The sequence below is a fragment of the Pan paniscus genome, chromosome 1 (assembly GCF_029289425.2).
Source record: "Pan paniscus chromosome 1, NHGRI_mPanPan1-v2.0_pri, whole genome shotgun sequence".
NCBI lineage: Eukaryota > Metazoa > Chordata > Mammalia > Primates > Hominidae > Pan > Pan paniscus.
The window spans coordinates 103,006,384-103,031,868 of NC_073249.2; the positions used below are offsets into that span (position 1 = coordinate 103,006,384).

The window sequence follows — 25,485 nt, forward strand, 5'->3', positions numbered from 1 at the left end:
TATCTCAACCGCATAAGACAGACACTCCCAGAGCGGCCATTCATAGACCTCCCTCCCAGAATGCATTCCTTCCCCAGGGTTATTCCTTGCTGGAAAAAGAATTCAGCAGTATTTCTCCTACTCGCTTTCTGCAAGAAGAAGAATATGACTCTATTCTGCCCAACCCTGCAAGCAGTCAGACCTTATGGTTATCTTTCCATGTTCCCTGAAAATTGCTGTTATTCTGTTCTTTTTCAGGGTGCACTAATTTCATACTGTTCAAACACACGTTTTGCAAACAATTAGTACAGTTAACACAATCATCACAGGATACTGAGGTGACATACATCCTCAGTTTACAAAGATGACGGGATTAAGAGATTAAAGTAAGACAGGCATAAGAAATTTAAAAAGTATTAATTTGGGGAACTAATAAATGTCCATGAAATCTTCACAATTTATGTTCAGAGATTGCAGTAAAGACAGGCGTAAGAAATTATAAAAGTATTAATTTTGGGAACTAATAAATGTCCATGAAACAATTTATGTTCTGCTGCTGCGGCTTCAGCCAGTCCCTCCATTCAGGGTCCCTGACTTCCCGCAACACAAGGCTGGTGTTGTTTTTATCTTAAGCTTTGGATTCAGAAGATCACCACCCTAGACTCGACATTTCCTAGTTAGTTCTCCTAATTAGTAATAAGATCAGTGGTTATAGTCTACATTTGGGTCATTTCTAGGATATTCTCCATTAAACTTTCCCAGGGAGTTTATTGTCTGAAAGAGCCTGGGATTCTGGAGATTTTCTTCTGCCCAATACTTTAAGACCTCCCGAGGAAGGTTCCAGAACTGATCCAGGATCTGCAGAGTGTTGAAGAACCCCTTTAAACATTAACCATTATATACGAATCTGTCAGTTTTTTGTCAGTATGCATCAGGAATTCTAAGTGCTACCTATGACCCTGTCACTTCATCTTCTTGTCCTCAAAATTCTTCATCCACAGGAGGATGCTGGTAATAGTGACTCAAGATTCAGAAGTGCCACCTATATTGATCTTTTTCTTTAGCTCCAGGCAAGTTGCTGTTGTGGCCCTACTTCCAATGACTTGAGAATTTCCTCAAAATAAGTTTTCTGACTTGTAACCAGAAGGAGGTTATCAGTTCAGTTTTTAAACAAGGAAATAACTTCTAGTCTCTGTTTGGCTTTTAACAGATACGTCAGTATGTTGTACAGGTGATCTTCTCCGTGACGTTTGCATTTTCTTGCACCATGTTTGAGCTCATCATCTTTGAAATCTTAGGAGTATTGAATAGCAGGTGAGTAAGAGTACTGAAAACTCCTCTTGAAGGGTTCTGTGCTACATTCTTTACAGTGGAAAAGCTATTGGATCTCATAACTGAAAAAAAAAAAACACTGTGTTAATAGTTCAGTTTCAGTAACTGCAATGATCACAACAGATATGGGTCACAGCCACCTAATAGCTGGTTTGATAAAGATTATGAGATACCAGGAAACAAAAGATCTGACCATTAACTCTGAAGAACTCATTGGAGTGAGGCTGTGAAGCCGCAGTCTAGGCTTCACTCCTAGAAGCTTTATTTTTCCAGGACTGCTCGCTGACTGAATCCCAGTAACAGCCCTTCACATTGTTCTGCTGATTGAAAATCTCTACCTGAAAAGATTAGAATTCCTCAGAGCTACTTCAATGATCTCTCTGAAGACTGAAACTCCAGTTCTTACTTAACTTAGTTATTTTTATTGATTTTACAGTCATGGTCAAGTTTGGTTGAATTTAAAGTGTTTCTTAAAACACTTTTTAAAAATAACTCTTTACTCCCCTCCAAATAATAGACTTGTTAGTTTATTAGACAGTCTATCCAAAATATTTCTTGCTTGTTAATCTGCAAGCTTGAGTATGTTTTTAGGCCAGCATTTATATGTAGGGTTCATCAACTATGCTATGCAGACTTTGTTGTGCTTTTTTATCACCACCTGGAAAAACCTTTTAGGAGTAAAGCAGTCTTTCACTCTAAAGTTAGGATTCAGCGCCAAGGTAAGTTCATTATAGACCCCTGGCACTTGAGACTTGTAGAGAGACTATACTCTCAAATCCTTTGATAATCAGAGTTGAAAACGAAATTTAAATTAAAAAGAAAAACTTACTATACAGATGGTTAATCACAAAACATTGAAAGGTTAAAAAAAGAGAGAGGGGCCAGACACAGTGGCTCACGCCTATAATCCTAGCACTTTGGGAGGCTGAGGCAGGAGGATCACTTAAGTGCAGGGGTTCAAGACCAGCCTGGGCAACAAAGTGAGACCCTGTCTCTACAAAAAAATTAAAAAAATTAGCAGAGTGTGGTAGTACACGTCTGTAGTCCCAGCTACCCTGGAGACTGAAGCAGGAGGATCCCTTGAGCCCAGGAGTTTGAGGATATGCAGTGAGCTGTAATCACTGGACAAGACAATGAGACCCCATCTCTTAAAAAAAAGAGTGAGAGAGAGAGAATCAGAGTTGATAATAATGGTCTCTTGATAGAACAATGAATAACATGTATTATGGTAAAATAGAAGTGTTTTCTGATTCTCCTGCTTTTAAACTTTAATAATCCAAACCTTGGCCGGGTGCGGTGGCTCACGCCTGTAATCCCAGCACTTTGGGAGGCCGAGGCGGGCGGATCACGAGGTCAGGAGATCAAGACCATCCTGGCTAACATGGTGAAACCCTGTCTCTACTAAAAATACAAAAAATTAGCTGGGCGTGGTGGTGGGCGCCTGTAGTCCCAGCTACTTGGGGGGCTGAGGCAGGAGAATGGCCTGAACCCAGGAGGCAGAGCTTGCAGTGAGCCGAGATTGTGCCACTGCACTCCAGCCTGGGCGACAGAGCAAGACTCCATCTCAAAAAAATAAATAAATAAAAAATAATCCAAACCTTTTCTTGGATGAGCTAGATATAGATCCTGTGACTATAGAGAATAGACAGGTATTATTTTACATAATGGTTATTAAATTTTATCACAACCTGCATCTTTCACTGCTATTTAAGCAGGGGTTGGCAGACTTTCTTCTGTAAAGGGCCAGATAGTAAATATTTTAGGTTTCTGTGGACCAGAAGGTTTCTATCACAAGTACTCAGCTCTGCTGTTGTAGAGCGAAAGCAGTCAAAGGCAATATATAAACAAACGAGCATGGCCATGCTCCAATAAACTTAATTTGTAAAAGCAGGTGGCTGTGAGGCCATAGTTTGCCAGCTACTCATCTAAATATTGATACAGAGGATTCAGATATTCTAAAGCTATATTTACTGTTTTTGGTAGATGATGTCCCCCAACTTTTAACTTATAGTTAATAACCCGTATGGTAAGAAACATCTGTCATACTATGGTGTATGTTTCTTAAATTTCTTAATTAGTTAAAGAGGATAAGAAGTAGTATTGCTAAAATCTGGTTTTTCTTTGTGAGCTATATAGAGGATTGGGTTTGTTCAGTCTGAGACATATCTTCAGTTATACCTGTTTTTTCATGCTAATGTTTCACCCAATTATGGAACACAAATATGAACCTTGATGATGTATAACTGTCCATTGACTGGACTCAGAATCGTTTTGAGAAGAGAATCTTGGCCAGAATATTCCTTTGACTCACCTTTGAGCAGAGATCATATGACTTCCTATTCAAATATGTAATCTTGTTGGGATCCTTAGTTTTTTCAAGAGAATATCACTTTACTCTCAGCTCAAAAGACTAGTTAAAACATGTGGTTCACTTTTAATAGGCAGTCCATACTGCCAATTAAAGTTGCACTTGTTATTTCAAACCCACTGCTTCCCAAAATCTTTCAGAAGCTTAGCTGAAATACTATGTAGTATTGCCTGGAGGATGTCCAGCTTGTTTCTTTCTCTAAATGTTCTAAAGTAGGTTAACCTAGAGGAGCAAAAAGCTGTCAATGTATCTAGTCTAAATGGTATTCACTCCCTGTAGGGTAGCTTTTACTGAATGGCTCTTTGTTTCGTGATGCCTGCCATCTGTACTAAGGAAGGAACAATAAGAAACAGCCCTCTGAAACATATTTCTCTTGAAAGGATGTTGTTGATGACACTGTTAATTGCCTTTGCATTTTCTTTATGAAATCTTTGAAGAAATTTCATTGTAATCTTGTTAATAATTCAGTAACAATAAATGATAATTATGCTTCCTTTGAGGAATTAATTTTTATTTTCTTACAGACATGATGATTTTATCTAATTGATCAAATTTTTTATTTCACATTGACCATTAGAAAACTTAAAGCTAAATTTATGACCTACCCATAGCAACTTTCTAGAATTCTATTTTATAATAGCCATCAGGCTTGGCCCAATATTTTACCTGTTACCATTGTTGTTCATATTTCCTTACAGTTCATTTCATCATCCTGTATTTTATTTATCTTTGTAAGCCATTTAACCACTTAGGCCTTTTTTGAAACAAGGCTTAAGTAAGTTTAAAATCAGTAAATACAAAGGACACCATCAAGAAAGTGAACCAACATTCCAAAAACAAGAGAAAATTTTTATAAATTACCTATCTGATAATGGACTGGGACTCGTATCTAGAATATATAAAGAATTCTTATAGTTTAATAATATAATACAATTAAAAAATGAATAAAGGATCTGAATAGGCATTTCTCCAAAGATGATATACAAATGGCCAGTAAGCACATATGAATAGATGGCCAATACCATTAGCCATCAAGGAAATGCAAATCAAAACCACAATGAGATACCACTTCATACCAACTAAAATGGCTATAACCAAAAAAAAAAAACAGAAAATAACAAGTGTTGGCGAGGCTGAGGAGAAACTGGAACTCTCATACACTCCTGAGGAAAATGTAAAATGATGCAGCCACATTGGGAAACAGTGGGAGTGCCTAAAAGATTAAATATAGATTTATCATATGACCCAACAATTCCACTCCATTTCTACCTAAAGAGAAATGAAAACATACGTCCACACCAAAATGTATACACACACATTCATAGCATCTCTATTTATAATAGCTAAAAACAACCCAAATGTCCTCAATTAATGAATGCAGAAACAAAATATAATATATCCATATAATGGGATGAATATTGTTCAACCATAAAAGGAATTATTGATAGATACTACAACATGGATGAATCTTGCAAACATTATGGTAAGTAAAAGAAGCCAGTCACAAAAGATTACATATTGGTGGTTTCCTAGAAACAGAAAGTATATTGGTGGTTTCCTAGAGCTGAGGAGATTGGGGAGAAACAGGGAGTGACTGCTAATGGGTACAGGGTTTCTTTATGGCGTAATGAAAATGTTCTAAAATTGATTTAGGTGATGGTTGCACAACTCTTGAGTATACAAAAACCATTGAATTGTACACTTTAAATGGGTAAATTATATCTCATTAAAACTGTTATAAAAAGTGCTAACAAAAAGTTTTAATAAATAAAGCACATCTTATAAACTAATAAAAGTAATTCATGCAAATCAGGTGTTTATATCAAGAGTACAAAAGAAATATTTTTGAGTATAACATATATTACTGTTAACATTAATTTTCCTTTAATTCTTACATTGGAATGAGATTCCTAGGGGTGGGTAAAACAATAGTCATTCTACCAGCAATGGCATATGTTGATACATGTTAATGGTATATGTTGCCTATGAATATATCAAAAACATAAACATTCTTATTTTAATATATGAAATTCTTAAGATGTTAAGATGGTCATATATACCTTTCAAAAATTTGTATTTTTTAATCTCTACAAATGAGTAGATTTTAAGAGCCTAGTAGGCTGATTAGATAGGATATATTCAATATTGAGTCCAAAGAGCAAAAGGACCCTTCGGAAGACTAAAGAGAAAGAAAGTTGCTGCCCTCTCTTCCTCCCAGTGACAGTCTTTGACATTTATTTCAGCTCCCGTTATTTTCACTGGAAAATGAACCTGTGTGTAATTCTGCTGATCCTGGTTTTCATGGTGCCTTTTTACATTGGCTATTTTATTGTGAGCAATATCCGACTACGTAAGTATTTTACCCTCTCAGTCAGCGTATAGATTGAGATGAGTATTTGAGGGGACTTAAATTGTGGATAGCTTCATTTCTACATTAACTTTCAGTAGCTACTGCTATTTGAGGATACCTCACACACAACATCTTAAAAATAAATATAAAATAAATATTGAATGAATTGGCACAAAATAAATATTGAATGAATGGTTAGGTTATTTGTTCTGCCACAGCTTTATTTTTCTGCCTATTAATAATGTCTCCTTTAGTTCATCCCACACCTTAAATTCAGCTAAATTTCTCTTACGATGGTAAGAATGCTTTCACTAAAAATTATGCTGTTCATCAGTCATTTGCCAAGTGAATTAGCAGCCAAATATTAGTTAGCATTATCTTATATTTTTAAATAGAGCAAGCTCTTTAACCTATATCTGTTTTTCCTAACAGTTTTATCTCCTCTGTCTCAGTGCATAAACAACGACTGCTTTTTTCCTGTCTCTTATGGCTGACCTTTATGTATTTCTTCTGGAAACTAGGAGATCCCTTTCCCATTCTCAGCCCAAAACATGGTGAGTATATATAGGAGGGCAGAGGAAGTGGGGGGAGAAGATTTGTTTAATTTTCTGATTTCAAAAACAATTAATTAAATTTCTTGGGGAAAAAATGTATTTGGGGAAATTATTAATTCACAGGTTCTTGGGATTTGGAAAAAATTTTTTCTGAGGAGGATAGCAAGCTATTTCTCTGAAAAATGTCTGATTTTGAACCACATTTTCTCCTTCATTCTAAGAGATAACTAATGCTGGTTTTGGACCTCACTTCTATCATTCTAGAGTAGGAATTTTTGACCTTCATTTACTGAATATACTTAAAGGGTATAAGGAAAGAGAACGGTGTCTAACTCATATTGTATATGGAAGTACAGGAATATATTTATATGTGTATTTGGAGGTAAGGTATCAATAAACTTTTATCAGATTTGGGTAGCAGATTTGGGTCTGTGACCCAAAAGGTAAACGGCCACTGCTTAAGTGATGATAAAGATACATTAGGGAAGCATATGTATTTGAGGAAAGGTGACATAAAACACCCACAATTAGTAGATAAAGAAAAGCTTTCCAAGAATCGGTGTCTCCCCTCTAACAAAAAAAGTTTATTTTAAAACAAGAAATTTGGCAGAGCCCTAATTTTTAAGCTAAAAACAATGAACAAAAGTACCTCAGCTAACAAGTCCTTCCAGAACTATTTCAGAAGTATGTATGAGTCTATCTAAAAAGATTAGAGAATCTATCTAAAAAGATTAGAGAGCCCATCTGTAATAAATATACTACAGGTTTCATGCTGGAACCTTTTTAAAAAAAAATATATATATATATATATATACCTCTTTATTCACCATCCTGCCGTACCTATTATTAGGCTTCTTATTGCAGAAAACAGAATCTACTGTAACTAATTTAAAGCAGAAAGTGATAAATTATACAGTATCAGGCAATTTATAGACTTTCTAGGAAAGTAGGGATGCAAAGCTTAACTGCTATATAGTGAAGAGAAATACCCAACTATGCCACAATACTAAACTAGAAAACCTCACTGAAGTTATCACCTGCCACTCAGGGTCTATGACATCAAGGACCTCAGTCCCAGCTGTTTGAGCTCCTAAGTGCTATCACCACCCCTACATTGTTCATTTCTGCATCTGAGGCCTCACATGGGCCTGGTTTTTCCGTGAAACCTAGGTAATATTTAAAACCTTAGCCTCAAGGAAGTCTGAGAAGGGGCTTTTGGCTTTCTAAACTCTGTAGTACCAAAACAAATGCTGGAAAAGGATATTGGAATTAATGTTGAATGAGCCAGTGTCTATTATAGAATCTGCCATACCTCCCACACACCCTTCCATGTATACCGATTGCCTATAGCAGGAATTTCGGGAGAGAGAGGTTATGAGACTCTCCTGCAGTAAGATCAGAGGAGATATGCAGTTTTGAAAAGCATATGCAATACCATAAATAGTTGTGTATTTTTAAAATAAGAATAACTTTCAAAATTTCAAATAACATTAAAGGCCGGAAAACTTAACATAACACCAGCCTACCAAAAGCATTCAAACTCTTAGGTGGCGTATGAGACCTTTCATGACCTGGCTGCTGCTCTCTATACATGTTGCATTCTCCAGTCCTGTGAAATTATTTCAAGTTTCTTTTTTTTTTTTTTTCTTTTTGAGACAGGTCTCACTCTCACCCAGGCTGGAGTGCAGTGGCATGATCTTGGCTCACTGCAACCTCCGACTCCCAGGCTCAAGTGATCCTCCTACCTCAGCCTCCTGAGTAACGGGGACTATGGGCGCATGCCACCGTACCCAGCTAATTTTGGTATTTTTTCATAGAGATGGGGTTTCTCCACGTTGCTCAGGATGGTCTCGAACTCCTGAGCTCAGGGGATCGACCCACCTCAGCTTCCCAAAGTGCTGGGATTACAAGTATGAGCCACCACACCCAGCCTCAAGTTTCTAGAGCTGTTCTATCAGCCTGGACAATCCTTCACCAACCCTGTCTACCTAGAAAATGCCTATTTATCCTTTCTAGATTCAACTCTTGTCAATTCCTTTAGGAAGATTTTCCTGGCCATCATTAGGAGATATTAATTGCTACCATCTCAAGGTATCTATATCATCTATAAAACTTAAAATTTCATGTTTCCTTTTCTAACTTCCTCATCAACCTATGGGCTCCCTGAGGTCAGAAAACTGCATGTTATTTGTCTTTGTATCCCTAGTGCCTAGTGTGGAAACTGACACATAACAAGTGTTTAATACGTGTTCTTTGAATCAGTGGATGGAAGAAAATTGAGTCTCTCCAAAGTGGTAGATGAGTTTACTACTTTAACACTCTGGATAGGAATTTAGGAAATGCTAATGTGATCAGCATGCCTATGTCAATGGTCAACGAAGGGAATGACTTGCACTAAAGAGTCCTGGTAGTATAGTTCTCATATAAACCTATTTCAAAGAAACCCACAGACAGACACATTTATCTGTGATGGTAGAAGTCAGAGAGAAGAGTTAGAAAAGGCCCCCAGGGCTGCTGACAGGGCAAATACAGTCTCACATGCACTACAAAGACCCGACTCTGACACCTTTCTCCAGCTTTCTCCTGTGTGCATTCAGCTCACATGACCAGTGCAGCCAGGCCGCACCAGAGGGAAGATGAAGGCCATTGTATCTATTGTCCTTTCATCCACCCCTTTTTCTAAATTCTATGGGATTACCCTGAAAAGGACACTGAGGGAGAAAGCTAGGGAGATAGTTTCAGTTTTATTCTTTCCATTGTACTCCAATAGGCATTACAGTTTTATGCCTGAATGTTCAGGTATCTTAATTTATTTAACCCTCTAAGATAAGTAAGGAGGAAGAAAAGTTTAGGTAGTAGCTGAGAAGCAACCAGCCTTACACTGCCTTCTTAGAGCTTTCCCAGGACTGTCCCAACAACCAGTATGGTTGTTTATTGCTGTGGTGACCACAAAAAAATGGGCTGGGCAGGTTGGCTCACCCCTATAATCCCAGCACTTTGGGAGGCCAAGGCAGGGATATCACTTGAGGCCAGGAGTTAGAGACCAGCCTGGCCAACAAGGCAAAACCCCGTCTGTACTAAAAATAGAAAAATTAGCCAGGCATGGTGGTGCATGCCTGTAATCCCAGCTACTCCCCGGAGGCTGGAGACACAAGAATTGCTTAAACCCAGGAGGCTGAGGTTGCAGTGAGCTGAGATCGTGCCACTCCCCTCCAGCCTGGGTGACAGAGCGAGACTCTCAAAAAAAAAAAAAAAAAAGATAAGACCAATCCTTATGTAAAATGAAAAAAAAAAAAATCTGTAAAAGTACTTCTTGTGTGGTGTCTGAACCAACCTTGGAATGTCCTTAGTGGGAAAGAGTAAGAGAGATTACAAAAGACTGTAAGGAATCTGTGTGAGCAGGTGGCAAAGGTGAGATGATCTTCTGCTAGTCTCCTTATTCATCTGACTTTCCATGTATTAACTGCTAAATGGGGATAATGATGACTGACTCCTACTTCATAGAAATGCTGAGATTAAGTAAATAGTATCTACAAAGTACTTTAAACCAGAAAAAGATATGTAATAAAAGGACAAAGACACCATGTTAAAAGGAATAAAGGTAGAGGGGGAATTTTTTCAGTTTTTCAAATTTAATAACCCATATTAATCTCTTGGATTTTTTATGTTACTGAGTGATATTATAGTCAACAAACATTTGTTGAACACCTCATATGTGCCAAGCAGTAAGGAAAACAAAGATCAATAAGAAACGATGTCTTGTTGTAAAGGGGTTGCAAATTCAAGAGGTATACGGCAAGTAGAATAACAGAATTTAGGTGAGGATTTATTCGTTCATTTAGCATTACACAAATATTTATTGAGCATCTACTTTATATAAATTAAGCACTGGAAATAAACCACAAATGAAACAAACTTGGTTTCTGCCCCCCTGAAATTTATAGTCTTGTGGGTGGAACTAGACAATAAAGAGGTAAATATATAAATAAATAATTGCCAATTGTGATCATTTTCATCAAGGAGTGAACAGGTTGCTGTGATAGAGAAAAATGCCGATAATGTAGTGCAAACAGTTAGATCCACCCTTTCTGAGACAGGGATATTTAAGCTGAGATTTAAAGGACAAGACCAAAGGAAGACCCAGCAAGAAGGCACAAGAGACATCATGTAAAGCCCTGAGGCAGAAAGACCTTGGTGTATTCAAGGAAAGGCAAGAGATAGAATGGAAAGTAATCGTATAGTGTATAGATTTTATTGTTAGGGTGATTATGTCATTTTCTAAGACAGATAATGCAGAAGAAGGAACAAGTTGAGGGGAAAGATAATTTTAGTTTGGTATATGCTGAATTTGAGTTACTTATGCATATCCAGGTGATGTTAAATAAGCAATTGGATGTACAAATCAGGAGCTTAGGGAAAAGGTGTACATGTATCAGTCCTCATAGAGATGACTCCAGGAATCTAAACAACTAGAAATCATCAACTAAATGCCATTAGGTGAAGCTGCGGAAATTGGTGAGATCACCTAAGCAAAAAATGTGTATACTGAAATGAAAGTGAGAACTCTGGTCCAGACAGAGCAAGAAGTGACCAAGAAAAAGCAATTAGAGAAGTAAAAGGGAAAACCTAGGGAAATGGTGTTGTGGAAGCCAAGAAGATAAAATAATTTTAAACAAAAATGATTCAATGTCATAAAAGAGCCAATGAAACAAGGATTGGAAAATGTTGAATTTTGCAACCAGGGGAAAACTTATTACCATAGTGTCATAGTGGTTAAAGCCCAGACTCTGGAGCTAGACTGCACTTGAATCCTGACTCTGCCCCTTTTATCTGTGTGGCCTTAACTAAGTTACTTAACCTCTCTGTGCCTCCATTTCTTCATCTGTAAAATTAGGTTTTCAATAATATCTACCTCATAGGATTGTTATGAGGGTTAAATGAATTAGAACATGTGAAATGCTTAGAACAGTGCCTAGTCATAGCAAGTGCTTGGTGAATATTACCTATCATATTGCCATTACAATTACTAGTGAAAGTAATTTCATTCAATAAAGAAGAATGGGAAGAAAGCTGGATTGCAGTCAGTTAAGGAATGAACTGGAGGTGAAGAAAAGGTGACAATAACTATAAACTTCTTTTAAGAAGCCTGGCTATTAAGGAGGAAATAGATGGGGGTTGGTAACTAGACGTAAACTCGAAGCCAAGAACAGAATTTCTCTTAGAAAAGAGAATTGAAACTAAAGAGAAAGAACTAGCAAAGAAGGAAATATTGAATATACAAGAGAGAGGAGACAGATGATGGAACAAGACTCTGAAAGAGGTGGAAGGGATTGAATACAATCAAAAGTATGGTGACTTCTAGTTCCAAGATGGTGGCATAGGGGCAAGCTGGCTTTGCTTACCCCCCTGGCAGAAAACCAAAAACAAATAGCACCAAGATTATCACTAGCAATATCCCAGAACTCACATATAAGGATGAGACAGTTCCCAGGGCCCAGAGAAGATCAGAAGCACAAGTGGAGAAGTCAGCTTTGGATGCTACTTTGTTCTAAGGGAGACAAGTTGGGAGGATGATTGCAGATGTATATTCAATGTTATAAAACAGCCCATAAAACAAAGATTGGAAAATGTTGAATTTTGCAACCTGGAGAAAATTCATGACCATAGTGTAGAGTGAAGGTAGTTTGTAGTAGAGTGAAGGTAGTTTATGGCTAATAGCTATGTCTTTTATAATAGGGACATTGGCAAAGGAGAAGGACAAAGGTAGGAAAAATAAAGAGTAACTGCCGAAGACAATGGAGAGAGATGGCTGACCAAGGGCAAGATAAGGATTAGTCAATAGTGTGAGAGCTCTCTTAGGACTGGAGACCATACATTTGTAATGGCTCCAAAATCAGTATGCATTCTAGTAATTTGAGGCAGCAAAACATGGGCACAGGGAAGGCAGAGTGTTAGACTGATCCAGAGTTGGGAATTTGTAGGATTAGCGCTTCAGAAGGAAGATAGTAGGAGGTTGAGGCTCCTGGTGAGAGAATTTGAAGCCAGCAAGCCTGGAGTCCAAGCTAGGTGAAGAACGGAGAAGCAGAAGACCAGAGGTTGCACTGACCTCTAAAACGAGTGTAGTGGAAATAGAAAGACTAGGAATGGAGGCCAGTAGTCAGAAAAGGAATATTGGAATTTTCAGTTTTGAAGCTGACAGAATTCCTGAATTATAGCTCTGGCATTTGACCATAGGAGTGGATGGCTGTAGTGAATTCTATCCTAGAAATAGAAAGTGAAAACCAATTAAAACCATTCTTTTTCTGCAATGCCAAACTTACTGAGTTATTCTTCAGCATTGCTTTCTCTCATTTATCCCAAATACATCAACCAGCAGTATTTATTTTAACTGCTAAGTTGATTTTCAGCATTCTCACGTGATATGAAACAATTGATAATTAGGATACAATTTATAATCCGAAACTGATGTGTTTGCCTTTGAATTACTCATTCATCTATAAGTTTAGTCCTTTTATTAGATGAATTCTGTGTTTATTGGATGCAAAAAAGAATAAGACAAAAGCAAAAGAGTATCACCTTAGGGGAAATACATATATATCAAAGATAATTAGCACAAAGTGGTTCCTGCTATTTATACTTTTCCAGCAGATTTACTTTCTTAGTTTTTTTTTTTTTTGGCCGATGCTTTTACTAAAAGTACTTTGCTTTGTTAGCATTCATGCTACCAAGAGTAAACAGTCAATGATTGTTATTTATAATTATTGTTGTTATTATTTTACTGCTATCACCCAATAAAAGAGATCACTCTGAAGCATATGGGACAGGAGGAAAATCAGTAAACTTTTAGTATATTTATTATAAATCATCTACACATTAATAATTAAAAGTTGGCTTGTATGAGTTAGTTATGTGTAATGGTTAATGTTTTAAATAATGTTTCCTTTTGCAGTACAGATGAGAGCCATTTTGTCTATATTACCTGGCATTAATGTGCCTTGATGTTTTTAGGGATCTTATCCATAGAACAGCTCATCAGCCGGGTTGGTGTGATTGGAGTGACTCTCATGGCTCTTCTTTCTGGGTTTGGTGCTGTCAACTGCCCATACACTTACATGTCTTACTTCCTCAGGTAACAGAGCGCTTTGCATCCTTTCTTTTTTGCCCCATTACTTATTGAATACATATGTCATATTATGCCACCATCTTTAAGATTATATATTAGATCTATGACACTGTCTTTTTATTCTTCTCTTCCTCTGTCCCTGTGGGCATTGACCTGGAAATCTTTCTAAATAAGTATTATCACTTGTACGGCTTGCCTTTATTATTTGTCCTACATTCATTTATTTTTTAAATGGCAAATTTCAATCTGACACTCCCCTCCCACTTTTTTAAAGGCACATTTCTAGTGACCAGCAGTATAAACCAACTCCAACTTCAGCAGTTCAGCTCCTCCTAGATATTAACAGAACAGTAGAAGACAATGCCAATTAAAAGTGTGCTTAAACATACATCCTAAATGTCACTGAGCTGAGATCATGCCACTGCACTCCAGCCTCGGCGACAGAGCGAGACTCTTTCATAAATAAATGACGGGTTGATGGGTGCAGCAAACCATCATGGCACGTGTATACCTATGTAACAAACTTGCATGTTCTACACATGTATCCCAGAACTTAAAGTATAATAAAAAATAAAATATTTAAATATATATATTTTATATATATATATATATATATATATAAATGTAACTGGATCAAAGCTAAGGAAAACTGTAAGAGAGCTGGGTGAATTCCATTTCCCTGAGATCCCAGAGGATTAGCTATAAGAAATGAGAACAAAGGCATTTTAGTTTATTACGGTCATTTTACTATTTTCTAGAAAAAAGTAGTAGGTAACAGTTGAAGTCTATGTTTGTCTCCAGATACCCTGTATCATGCCCAAGAGTGGGACCCCAAAACATTTTGCTAGCAGTTTGTGCTTTTTGTAGGAATGTGACTGACACAGATATTCTAGCCCTGGAACGGCGACTGCTGCAAACCATGGATATGATCATAAGCAAAAAGAAAAGGTAAGATATCAACACTGTAATACATTTGGACTCTTACAATTTCTCAACAAGAAAATTTGACTGTGAATTGGTGCTGGCAGGGAATTTTATCTTATTCATTTTTACTATAAGGTAAAGTACCAGATTTAGTGTTGGCTGGACACAGTGGCTCACACCTGTGATCCCAGCACTTTGGGAGGCCACGACGGGGGGATCATTTGAGCCCAGAAGTTCGAGACTAGCCTGGGTAACATAGTGAGACCCCACCCCTTTAAAATAACAATAAAATTAAAAATATAAAAAATTTTTTAAAAAAGATTTAGTGTTTTGTGTGAAAGAAAATTCAATCTCATTTCTTGAATTTAGATCATTCTCCTTAGATAAATTATTAGAATTTTTTTGTTTAATTTTTTAAATTGTAAATTGACAAATTATGGTTGTATATATTTGTGGCATACAAAGTGGAATAATTAAATCAAGCTAATTAACATATCTATCACCTCACATGTTTATTTTTTTGTGGTGAAAACATTTGAAATTTACTCTCAGTGATTTTGAAATGTGCAATACATTATTATTTATTATATTCATCATGCTGTACAGTATGTTGCAAAGAAAAAAAACCTTATTCCTCCTTGTCTAACTGAAGCTTTGTACCCTTTGACCATCATCTCTCCATTCCTCCCACCCATCCAGCCTCTGGTAACCATCATTCTACCCTCTGCTTCTGTTGAGTTCACTGTTTTAGATTCCACATATAAGTGAGAACATGCAGTATTTGTCTTTCTGTGTCCAACTCATTTTGCTAGCATAGTGTTCTCCAGTTACATTCAAGTTGTCACAAATGAAAGAATTTCCTTCCTTAAGGCTGAATAGTATTCTGTTGTACATGTATGCCATATTTTCTTTATCCATTTTTCTGTTGCTGCACATATAGATTGATACCATAATTTGGCTATTGTAAATAATACTGCAGTGAACATAGGTGTACAGATATCTCTTTGACATTTTACTGATTTCAGATCTTTTGGGTAAATACTAAGAAGTGGGATTGCTGGATCATATGGCAATTCCATTTTCAGTTTTTTTAGGAACCTCCACACTATTTTCCATAGGGTTGTGCTAATTTATATTTCCACCAACAATGTAATAGGGTTTCCTTTTCTCAGCATCCACACCAATGTTCTTTATCTTTTGCCCCTTTGATAGTAGTCATTCTGACAGGTATGAGGTGATATCTCATTGTGTCTTAGTTTGCAATTCCTTAATGGCTAGTATGTTAAACATTATTTGATATATCTGTTGGTCATGTGTATGCCTTCTTTTGAGAAATGTCTATTCAGGTTCCTTGCCCATTTAAAAATCAGGTTATTTGTTTTCTTTCTGTAGAATTGTTTGAGGTCCCTATGTATTTTGTATACTAACCCCTTATCAGACATATGGCTTGCAGATATTTTCTCCCAGTCCATAGGTTGTCTCTTCACTCTGTTAATTGTTTTCTTTGTTGTGCAGAAGCTTTTTATTTTGATGTAATCCCATTTGTCTGTTTTTGCTTTAATTGCCTGCACTTTGGGGGTTAAATCTAAAAAGTTATTGCTCAGAGCATGATTTATGTAGTTTTTCCCTGTTTTCTTCTAGTTTTATAGTTTCCAGGCTTAAGTCTTTAGTCCATTTTGAGTTAATCTTTACATATTAAGTGAGAGAAGGGTCCAAATTCATTCTTCTGCAGATGGATATTCAGTTTTCCCATCACCGTTTAGTGAAAAGACCGTCCTTTTCGCAGTGTGTACATGTGGCACCCTTGTCAAAAATCAATTGACCATACATGTGTGGGTTTATTTCTGGGTTCTTTATTCTGTTCCCTTGGTCAATGAGTTTGTGCTTATGCTTGTATCATGCTGTTTTAATTACTATTGTTTTGTAATATAATATGAAATAAGATAGTATGATGCCTCCAGCTTTGTTCTTTTATTCATGATTGCCTTGGCAATTCAGTTTTTTGTGGTTCCATATGTATTTTAGGATTATTTTTTCTATTTCTATGAAAAATGACGTTGGAATTTTGATAGGGATTACATTAAATCTATAGATTGCTTTAGGTAGTATGGATGTTTTAACAATACTAATGTTCAATGAACATTCCAAAAATGAAATCAAGAGAACCATCCCACTTAAAATAGCTACAAGAAAAAATACTTAGGGATAAATTTGACCAAGGGGGAAGAAAGACCTGGACACTGAAAACTATACAACATTAATAGAAGAAATTGAAGACGACACAAATAAATGGAAAGATATCCCATGCTCATGGACTGGTGTATAACTTTTGTATTCAAAGAATGGAATATTGTCTATTGTGATTTTTTTTTTTTTAAGATGGAGTCTCACTCTGTTGCCCAGGCTGGAGTGCAGTGACGTGATTTCAGCTCACTGCAGCCTCCACCTCCCAGGTTCAAGCAATTCTCCTGCCTCAGCCTCCCGAGTATCTGGGATTATAGGTGCGCACCACCACACCCAGCTTATTTTTGTATTTTTGGTAGAGACGGGGTTTCACCATCTTGGACCAGGCTGGTCTCAAACTCTTGACCTCAAGTGATCTGCCCACCTTGGCCTCCCAAAGTGCTGGGATTACAGGCGTGAGCCACCATGCCCAGCCTTATTGTCCTGAATTTTTTTAAGTCTATTTTCCTTAATTTTTTACAATCTTTTACATATCTGACTTAGATCTCAACTTCCTTCGTTCCAACTACTTAAAATCATTTAAGTCCTCTATATCATCTTTGTTATTTAAAAAGTACTTTTACAATGTGTATTTTCAAGGTGGGATTTCATAGAAATCTATATCACAGTGTATAAAAGCATAGGCTCTGAAATCAGACTGTGTATGAATTTGAATCCTTGATCTACAACTTAATGGTGTGACCTTGAACTAGTTACTTTATGTCTTTGTGCCTCATTTGTAAAATAGAGGTAATAATAATGAGTTAAGACTTAGAAAAACAAGTTAGAGCCCTTAGAACAATGACCCACATATAGCTAAGGACAACTACTGAAATTATTAATAGTCTCTACAGTACAATCATTTGCTTTTCATGCTTTGCCTTCATTTATTCATTCATAGATTCATTCACTTAATAATTTTAGAAAACCTAGTTTACGCCAGGCACTGTACTAGATGCTAGGGATAGAATGATGAACAAGATAATCATTTCTTACCTTCATGAAGCTTATTAGTCTACTCTCTTTATTAAAGTTATTATTACCCATAAGTAAATGGTAACAGGTTTTGAATTGCATGAGTATTTTCACATTTCATATTTCCTCCTTCAACACTTTTCTATAGTAAGACCCATAGTCAAGTTAAAGAAGCCTTAATGTAAGAGATAACATTAGACATAAAGGCCAGGCGCAGTGGCTCACGCCTGTAATCCCAGCACTTTGGGAGGCCGAGTCGGGCAGATCACAAGGTCAAGAGATCAAGACCATCCTGGCTAATACAGTGAAACCCCATCTCTACTAAAGATACAAAAAAGTAGCCGGGCGTGGTGGTGGGCGCCTGTAGTCCCAGCTACTCGGGAGGCTGAGGCAGGAGAATGGTGTGAACCCAGGAGGCGGAGCTTGCGGTAAGCCCAGATCGCGCCACTGCACTCCAGCCTGGGTGATGGAGTTAGACTCCGTCTCAAAAAAGAAAAAAAAAAAGAATGATAAAGAAAGCTCAGGTTCACTGACTAATTATTTGTCTCTATTTCTGCATGTCTTTACTAGGCTATTGAAGGTAGACACGTGTATAATTTATTTTATTTACATTTATTGTTTATTTTACATGAGTGTATATAAATGCAGATTTTAAAAAATAGAGCAAGATTATTCAAAAGTGAAAGATTTATATAAACAATACTATTTTGATTCCCAAGGCTATTCTCTTTCTCACTGTATTTCTTTTATTCATATAAAGAAATGAATATATAAAAGTGAAGTCATGACCGGGTACTCATGCCTGTAACCCTAACGCTTTGAGAGGCTGAGGTCATGAGTTCAAGACCAGCCTGGCCAACATGGCAAACCCCATCTCTAGTAAAAATACAAAGTTATCTGGGCATAGTGGTGCATGCCTGTAATCCCAGCTACTTGGGAGGCTGAGGCAGGAAAATCGCTTTGAACCCGGGAGGCAGAGGTTGCAGTGAGCCGAGATTACACCACTGCACTCCAGCCTGGGGGCAGAACGAGACTCTGTCTCAAAAAAAAAAAAAGTGAAGTCATGACCCATGTCAAGTGTGGATACATACTTTTAAGCCATTTCATACTAATAGTGCTAAGGAATTGACTCTGATCTATACATACTATAGCCATTTCCCCTATAATGCATTGTCTGGTCAGGATCAAGAATGGTTTGTGGTCCGACAGTAAGTTTTATTAATTTGAGTGGCTCACAGAAGAATCAGCCTCCCAACATGACCCCATTACCACAGTCCTTTACCCAGTGGAACTAACAGAGCAGATAGACAGCAAACATGACAACACTGGGGCCCTTGGGATTCATATAATGCCCTTGCCATTTACCACAATATAGAAAAACTGTTTTTGTTGTTTACAAGTGGTTTTACAAAATAAAATTTTTTTTAATAAAAAAGAAAAACTGTTTTTGCAAACATTCATAGTTGGGGAGGAGTAGTGACCAGAAAACCATCTTTCACCTTAACAGTAGAGGGCCATAGTGAGATGACATACAAGAAAAGTAACATTTGTTATGTACAAAAAAGTTAATGGTTTAAAATGGGAGGAGGAAAGAGGCATACGTCTTCCTGTTTGGAACAGTGAAGGAAAAAATGTTAACCTCTACCTTGAATTAGTTTTCTAGGACCTCTTTGAAATTTTGTAGAGATAGGAGGAAGAAATATATTCACTAGTGAAATTTCAGCAACAGCCACAGCCATTCTCAATAGAGGAAACTTCCAGAAATGACAGTGGAAAGAATTTAAGCAATTCTTTCTACAGAAAATCATAAAAACTGGAAAAAATATTAAAAGCAAGTATTTGAAGTTATTGGAAAATGAGCAGAGGCAGGTAGAAATTTGAGAAGAGCATCAGGTAACTATTGCAAGTTGATAGCTTTCTTGCCTGGAAGTGCCCCTTAGCCACCACCCACCCTCCCAGCACCCACTCAAGTGTACAGATTGGTAAGAGTTTAAATCAGCTGAGTAACTGAACATTTAAAGGGGAAATTTTGGAAATGAGGGAAATGCAGAAGGACTAATATCCAAAATCTCAGTATAAACCCTTCCCAAATCTCTGTGTCATCATTAAATAATGTATTTCCACGGTAAACACCAAAGAGCCTGAGAAAAATAGGCAGAAACTGGAAGAGAGTCTATCCTTGATATACTGAACTGCTTCTTGGTGCGATTTGCAAGGTTGCTGTGCCTTTGATTGAGTGCATTTTCTGAGCTATGTGCAGGTTGAACACAGTTTGGATGACAGAACGTGAAAGCTTTTCTGGCTTGAGGTGTCAGAGGGTAGATCTCAGGACTGGCAAAGCAGTTGAAAATTTAGGAGAGATCCCTAGAAGCAAAAGATCCACAGAGAGGATAAGCCCTAAAATATGACTATAGAATTTGTCCAGACTACCACTACCCTACACAAGCTCAAGCTCAGCAGAGAATATCAGGGAGTTAGGCTAAAAAGGAGAAGCTAGAAACCAAGAAACTGAGCAGAAACATTAGCTGCTGCAGTTATGACAGATTTCACAGTTTAAGTAAATTAACTGCTTACTAGTACCAAAAAAATTAACAATTCTCAGAAAAACAAAACAGATTCCAAAGTCACTACAACATATTACCTTCAACCAAAACTTGCTAGACATGTAAAGAAACAAGACGATGTGACCAATGTTCAAGATAAAAAGCAGCCAATAGATACTAACTCCAAGTGGATCCAGATTACACATTTAACAAAGACTTGAAAGTAACCATTACAAATATATTCAAAAAAGTGAAGGAAAGCATGATACAAGTGAAAAGAGAGAATCCCAACAAAGAAATGGAAACTTTTAAAAAACAACAAAATAGAAATCCAAAGACTGAAAACTACAGTAACAGAAATAAAAATTTTACTAGGTGGGCTTAACAGGAGAATTGAGATGACAGAAGAATCAGATCCATAAAAATTCAGGCTGGGCATGGTGGCTCACGCCTGTAATCCCAGCACTTTGGGAGGCCGAGGTGGTTGGACACCTGAGATCAGGAGTTAGAGACCAGCCTGGCCAACATAGTGAAACCCTGTCTCTACCAAAAATACAAAACTTAGCTGGCCATGCTTGCACGTGCCTGTAGTGCCAGCTACTTGGGAAGCTGAGGTAGGAGAATCACTTGAACCCAGGAGGCAAGGTTGTAGTGAGCTGAGATCATGCCACTGCACTCCAGCTTGGGTGACAGAGTGAGACTGTCTCAAAACATAAAAATAAAAATTGAGATAGATTAATAGAAATTATTTAATCTGAAGAATAGATAAAAGATTGAAGAAAAATGGCCAGGTAATCCCAGCACTTTGGGAGGCCAAGGCAAGCGGATCACTTGAGGCCTGGCCAACATGGCGAAACCCCGTCTCTACCAAAAATACAAAAAAAATTAGCTGGGCGTGCTGGTGGGAACCTGTAGTCCCAGCTACTCAGGAGATGGAGGCAGGAGAATGGCTTGAACCTGGGAGGTGGAAGTTGCAGTGAGCTGCAGTCATGCCTCTGCACCCCACCCCAGGTGACAGAGCGAGACTCTGTCTCAAAAAGAAGAAAAAAATAGTAAATATTTTTTTAAAAAAAGATTGAAGAAAACTCAACAAAAGTCTCAGTAGGAGACAATATCAAGCAGTCCAACATTCTTGTGATTGGAGTTCTAAAGAAAAGGAAAGGGGCAGAAAAAGCATTGAAAGAAATACCAGCCCAAAACATAAGAAAACTACACCTATGTGTATATATAGTGAAACTGCTAAAAGGCAAAAGTAAAGAGAAAATCTTGAAAGCAACAAGGGGAAAATGATACATACAGGGCAACAATGGGGAAAAAAAAGTAATGGTTATTCAACAACATTGTAGAATACCAAATGAACATACAAAAATCAGTTGTAGCCAGGAGCAGTGGTGAATGCGCTTGACCAGCTACTCAAGAGGCTAAAGCAAGAGGATTGTTTGAGCCCAGGAGTTTGAGTGCAGCCTGAGAGCAACGTAACAAGACCCCATCTTGAAAATCCAACTTTTTTAAATCAATTGTCTTTCTATAAGCTAGCAACAGACATATGAACATCAAATGTTTAAATACACTACTTACAATCACTCACAAAATGAAATACTTACATAGAAGTCTAACAAAACATGTATATAGGACTTGTTTGCTGAAAATTATAAAACTAATGAAAAAAATCAAATAAGATATAAATAAACCATGTTAATAGATTGGAAGATTTGAATAGTAATGATGTTAATTCTCCCCAAATTGGTATACAAATTTAATGTTATTCATTTCAAAATCCCAGCAAGATTTATTTGTAGATATACACAAAATTATTCTAAAATTTGTACAGAAAGGCAAAATAACTAGAATAGTTAATACAATTTTTAAAAAGAACAGTATGAGAGGAATTCCTCTACCTGATCTTTAAACATATTATATAGCTACAGTAATCAAGACTGTGGTACTGGTAGACATAGATCACTGGAACAGAAAAGAGAACCCAGAAATACCGACACATGGCCAGGCACAGTGGCTCACGTCTGTAATCCCAGCACTTTGGGAGGCTGAGGCAGGTAGATCACCTGAGGTCAGGAGTTTGAGACCATCCTGACCAATATGGCGAAACCCCGTCTCTACTAAAAATACAAAAATTAGCTGGACATGGTGGCATGCGCCTGTAGTCCCAGCTACTTGGGAGGTTGAGACAGAAGAATTGCTTGAATCCAGGAGGCAGAGGTTGCAGTGAGCTGAGATTGCTCCCCTGCCCTCCAGCCTGGGTGACAGAGCAAAACTCTCTCTCAAAAAAAAAAAAAAAAAAAAGAAAAGAAAAGAAATACTGACACAAATACACCCAGCTAATTTTTGACAAAGATGCAAAAGCAGTTCAGTGGAGGAAAGATAACCTTTCACCAAATGGTGCTAGAGCAATTAGGCGTCCATAGGTTTAAAAAATGAATCTAAATCTAAGTCTTACACCTTATATAAAATTAAAACACGCCGGGCGCGGTGGCTCATGCCTGTAATCCCAGCACTTTGGGAAGCCAAGGCGGATGGATCACTTAAGGTCAGGAGTTCAAGACTAGACCAGCAAACATGGTGAAACCCCGTCTCTACTAAAAATACAAAAAATTAGCCCGGTGTGGTGGCGGGCACCTGTAATCCCAGCTACTGGGGAGGCTGAGGCAGGAGAATTGCTGAACCCAGGAGGTGGAGGTTGCAGTGAGCCGAGATCCGCCATTGCCCTCCAGCCTGGGCAACAGAGCGAGACTCCGTCTCAAAAAAAAAAAAAAATTAAAACAGATAATAGACTAAAATGTAAAACTATAAAACTTTCAGAAAAAAAAAAATCTTTGGAATCAAGGGCTACACAAAAAGTTCTTTACTTGATACCAAAAATAAAATCCATGAAAGGAAAAATGGATAAATTGGGCTCCATCAAAATTTAACACTTTTGCTCTGTAAAAGACTGTTAAGGCCCGGTGCGGTGGCTCACGCCTGTAATCCCAGCACTTTGGGAGGCCGGGGTGGGTGGATCACAAGGTCAGGAGTTCATGACCAGCCTGGCCAAGATGGTGAAACCCCGTCTCTACTAAAAATACAATAATTAGCCAGGCGTGGTGGCGGGCACCTGTAATCCCAACTACTCGGGAGGCTGAGGCAGGAAAATGGCTTGAACCTGGGAGGCGGAGGTTGCATTGAGCCAAGATGGAGCCACTGTACTCTAGCCTGGGTGACAGAGCAAGACTCCTTCTTAAAAAAAAAAAAAAAAAATACTGTTAAGAGGATGAAAAGATAAGCTACCCACTGGGAGAAAATATTTGCTAGCCACTTATTTGAGAAAGCACTAGTATCTAGAATAAAAAACATTCAAAGCTTACATTTAAAAAAATGCAGTTAGAAAATAAGCAAAAATGATGAACATTTTATTGTAGAGGATATACAAATGGCACATAACCACATGAAAAGGTGTTCAACATTGTTAGCCATTATGGACATGCCATTAAAACTACATCGAGATAATCACTACACACCTATCAGAATAGCTAAAATAAAAATTAGTGACAACACCAAATACTAATAAGAATGCAGAGCAACTGGATCACTCATACGTTGCTGGCATCCATGTAGAATGGTACAGTCCCTCTGGAACACAGTTTAGCTCTTTCTTTAAAAGCTAAACATGCCGTTACCACACCCCAACAATTGCACTCCTGGGCATTTATCCAGAGAAATGAAGATTTATATTCACACAAAAAACTGTACTTGAATGTTTATGAAAATTACGCTGAGTGAAAAAGAATCCCCAAAGAATATATACCATATGATTCTAGTTATATATACATTTTTGAAATGATAAAATTACAGAAATGGAGAACAGATTCGTGGTTGCCGGAATTAAGGAATTGGAGGTGGGAGGGAGGTAAGCTGTACAGGTGCACCCTGAAAGATCCTTGTAGTGATGGAAATGTCCCGTATTGTGACTCTATCAATGTCAGTATCCTGGTTGTACTAGAGTTTTGCAAGATATTTCAGTTGAGGAAATCTGGGTAAAGGGTACATGGAATCTCTGTATTTTTTCTCAAAACTACTTTATGAATCTACAATTATTTCAAAAAGTTTAACTAAAAAAAAGTAATGGCTGACTTCCTACTAGAAACAACAGAGACCAGAAAATAGTTGACTGACATTTAAACCTCAGTAGACATTTTTTAGCTTCTTCTGTTGTACACTACTACCAAACCTCAGCCGAGTGCATATGTTTTTCCATATTAGGAACTTTTAAATGACATTGGGCTAATAACAAATAGATAATTCCTTGTAAGCTACCCTTGTTATAAAGAGGCAATAGTGATGATGATAGTAAAGAAAAGTTGAAGATGAAGGTGATCTAATTCTATAGTACCTCATATGGTTGGGTGGTTTTTTCATTCCTATTCACGCTTCGGAAGGTTTAATATTGTTACCTTCTTAAATATATGATCATTTCTTTTTCATCTACAACTTATTTGATAAGAGCAAAATTGGTTTAGAATTAATAGATTCTTGATACAATTGAAAGTAAAAGTGAATTGTTTAAAACAAGGCCATGCTTGTCTATGTGCCTCTAACTTTCACTTCTAGTGATTACACTTCTTTGCCTATTATGAGACCACAGCACAGTGTCAATCACCTTTACATATTCAATCGATTCCACTCCACAGCCAGTCATTAGTGTTTGTTGTAGACACTGAAAATAAGGACAATAGAAATGAGCTCTGTGCTTCCTCTCTCACAACTGCCTCTTTTAATCCTGCATGTTAAGCTGAAATGAACTATTAAATGAGTGGAATAGAACCCTTGCCTTCTTTGTGTATGTGTTCTAGCTTTTTCAACTATGAAAATATAAAAACCTAGAATTACTAAGCCTTAATCTTACAAGTCAGAATCTCCCTAGGTCTGAGCCTCTTCTTGGTTGTTTATTACATCTTCCCAAAATGGTGAGTGATAGTAGATGTGTAGTTAGAAGAAAGGCAGAAAGAGCTAAAAGAGCTGTGTTTCATTCACTCAGTATCCAGGCAAAGGTCATTTTCAAAAGGAAACAGTTAAGTCAACATGGCTGACATTCTTTCTTGTTAATATCATTTTAGCTAATG

The 25,485-nt window shown here is 37.3% G+C and overlaps 1 protein-coding gene across 5 annotated transcripts in view; it reads left to right on the top strand.

The window, feature by feature from the left end:
* GPR89A (G protein-coupled receptor 89A) overlaps positions 1 to 25,485 on the top strand; it is a 64,074-nt gene that overhangs the window by 10,565 nt on the left and 28,024 nt on the right. For 3 of the 5 annotated variants that reach the window (XM_008951132.5, XM_008951125.6, XM_055102181.2), the window contains 5 exons: positions 1,190 to 1,293; positions 5,923 to 6,029; positions 6,482 to 6,583; positions 13,592 to 13,712; positions 14,574 to 14,654. In XM_008951132.5, coding sequence (XP_008949380.2) covers positions 1,190 to 1,293; positions 5,923 to 6,029; positions 6,482 to 6,583; positions 13,592 to 13,712; positions 14,574 to 14,654 — 515 coding nt within the window. Of the gene's footprint in view, positions 1 to 1,189; positions 1,294 to 5,922; positions 6,030 to 6,461; positions 6,584 to 13,591; positions 13,713 to 14,573; positions 14,655 to 25,485 lie in introns of those variants that run through there. The other 2 variants (XM_034964491.3, XM_024930644.4) reach the window with 2 other exon arrangements.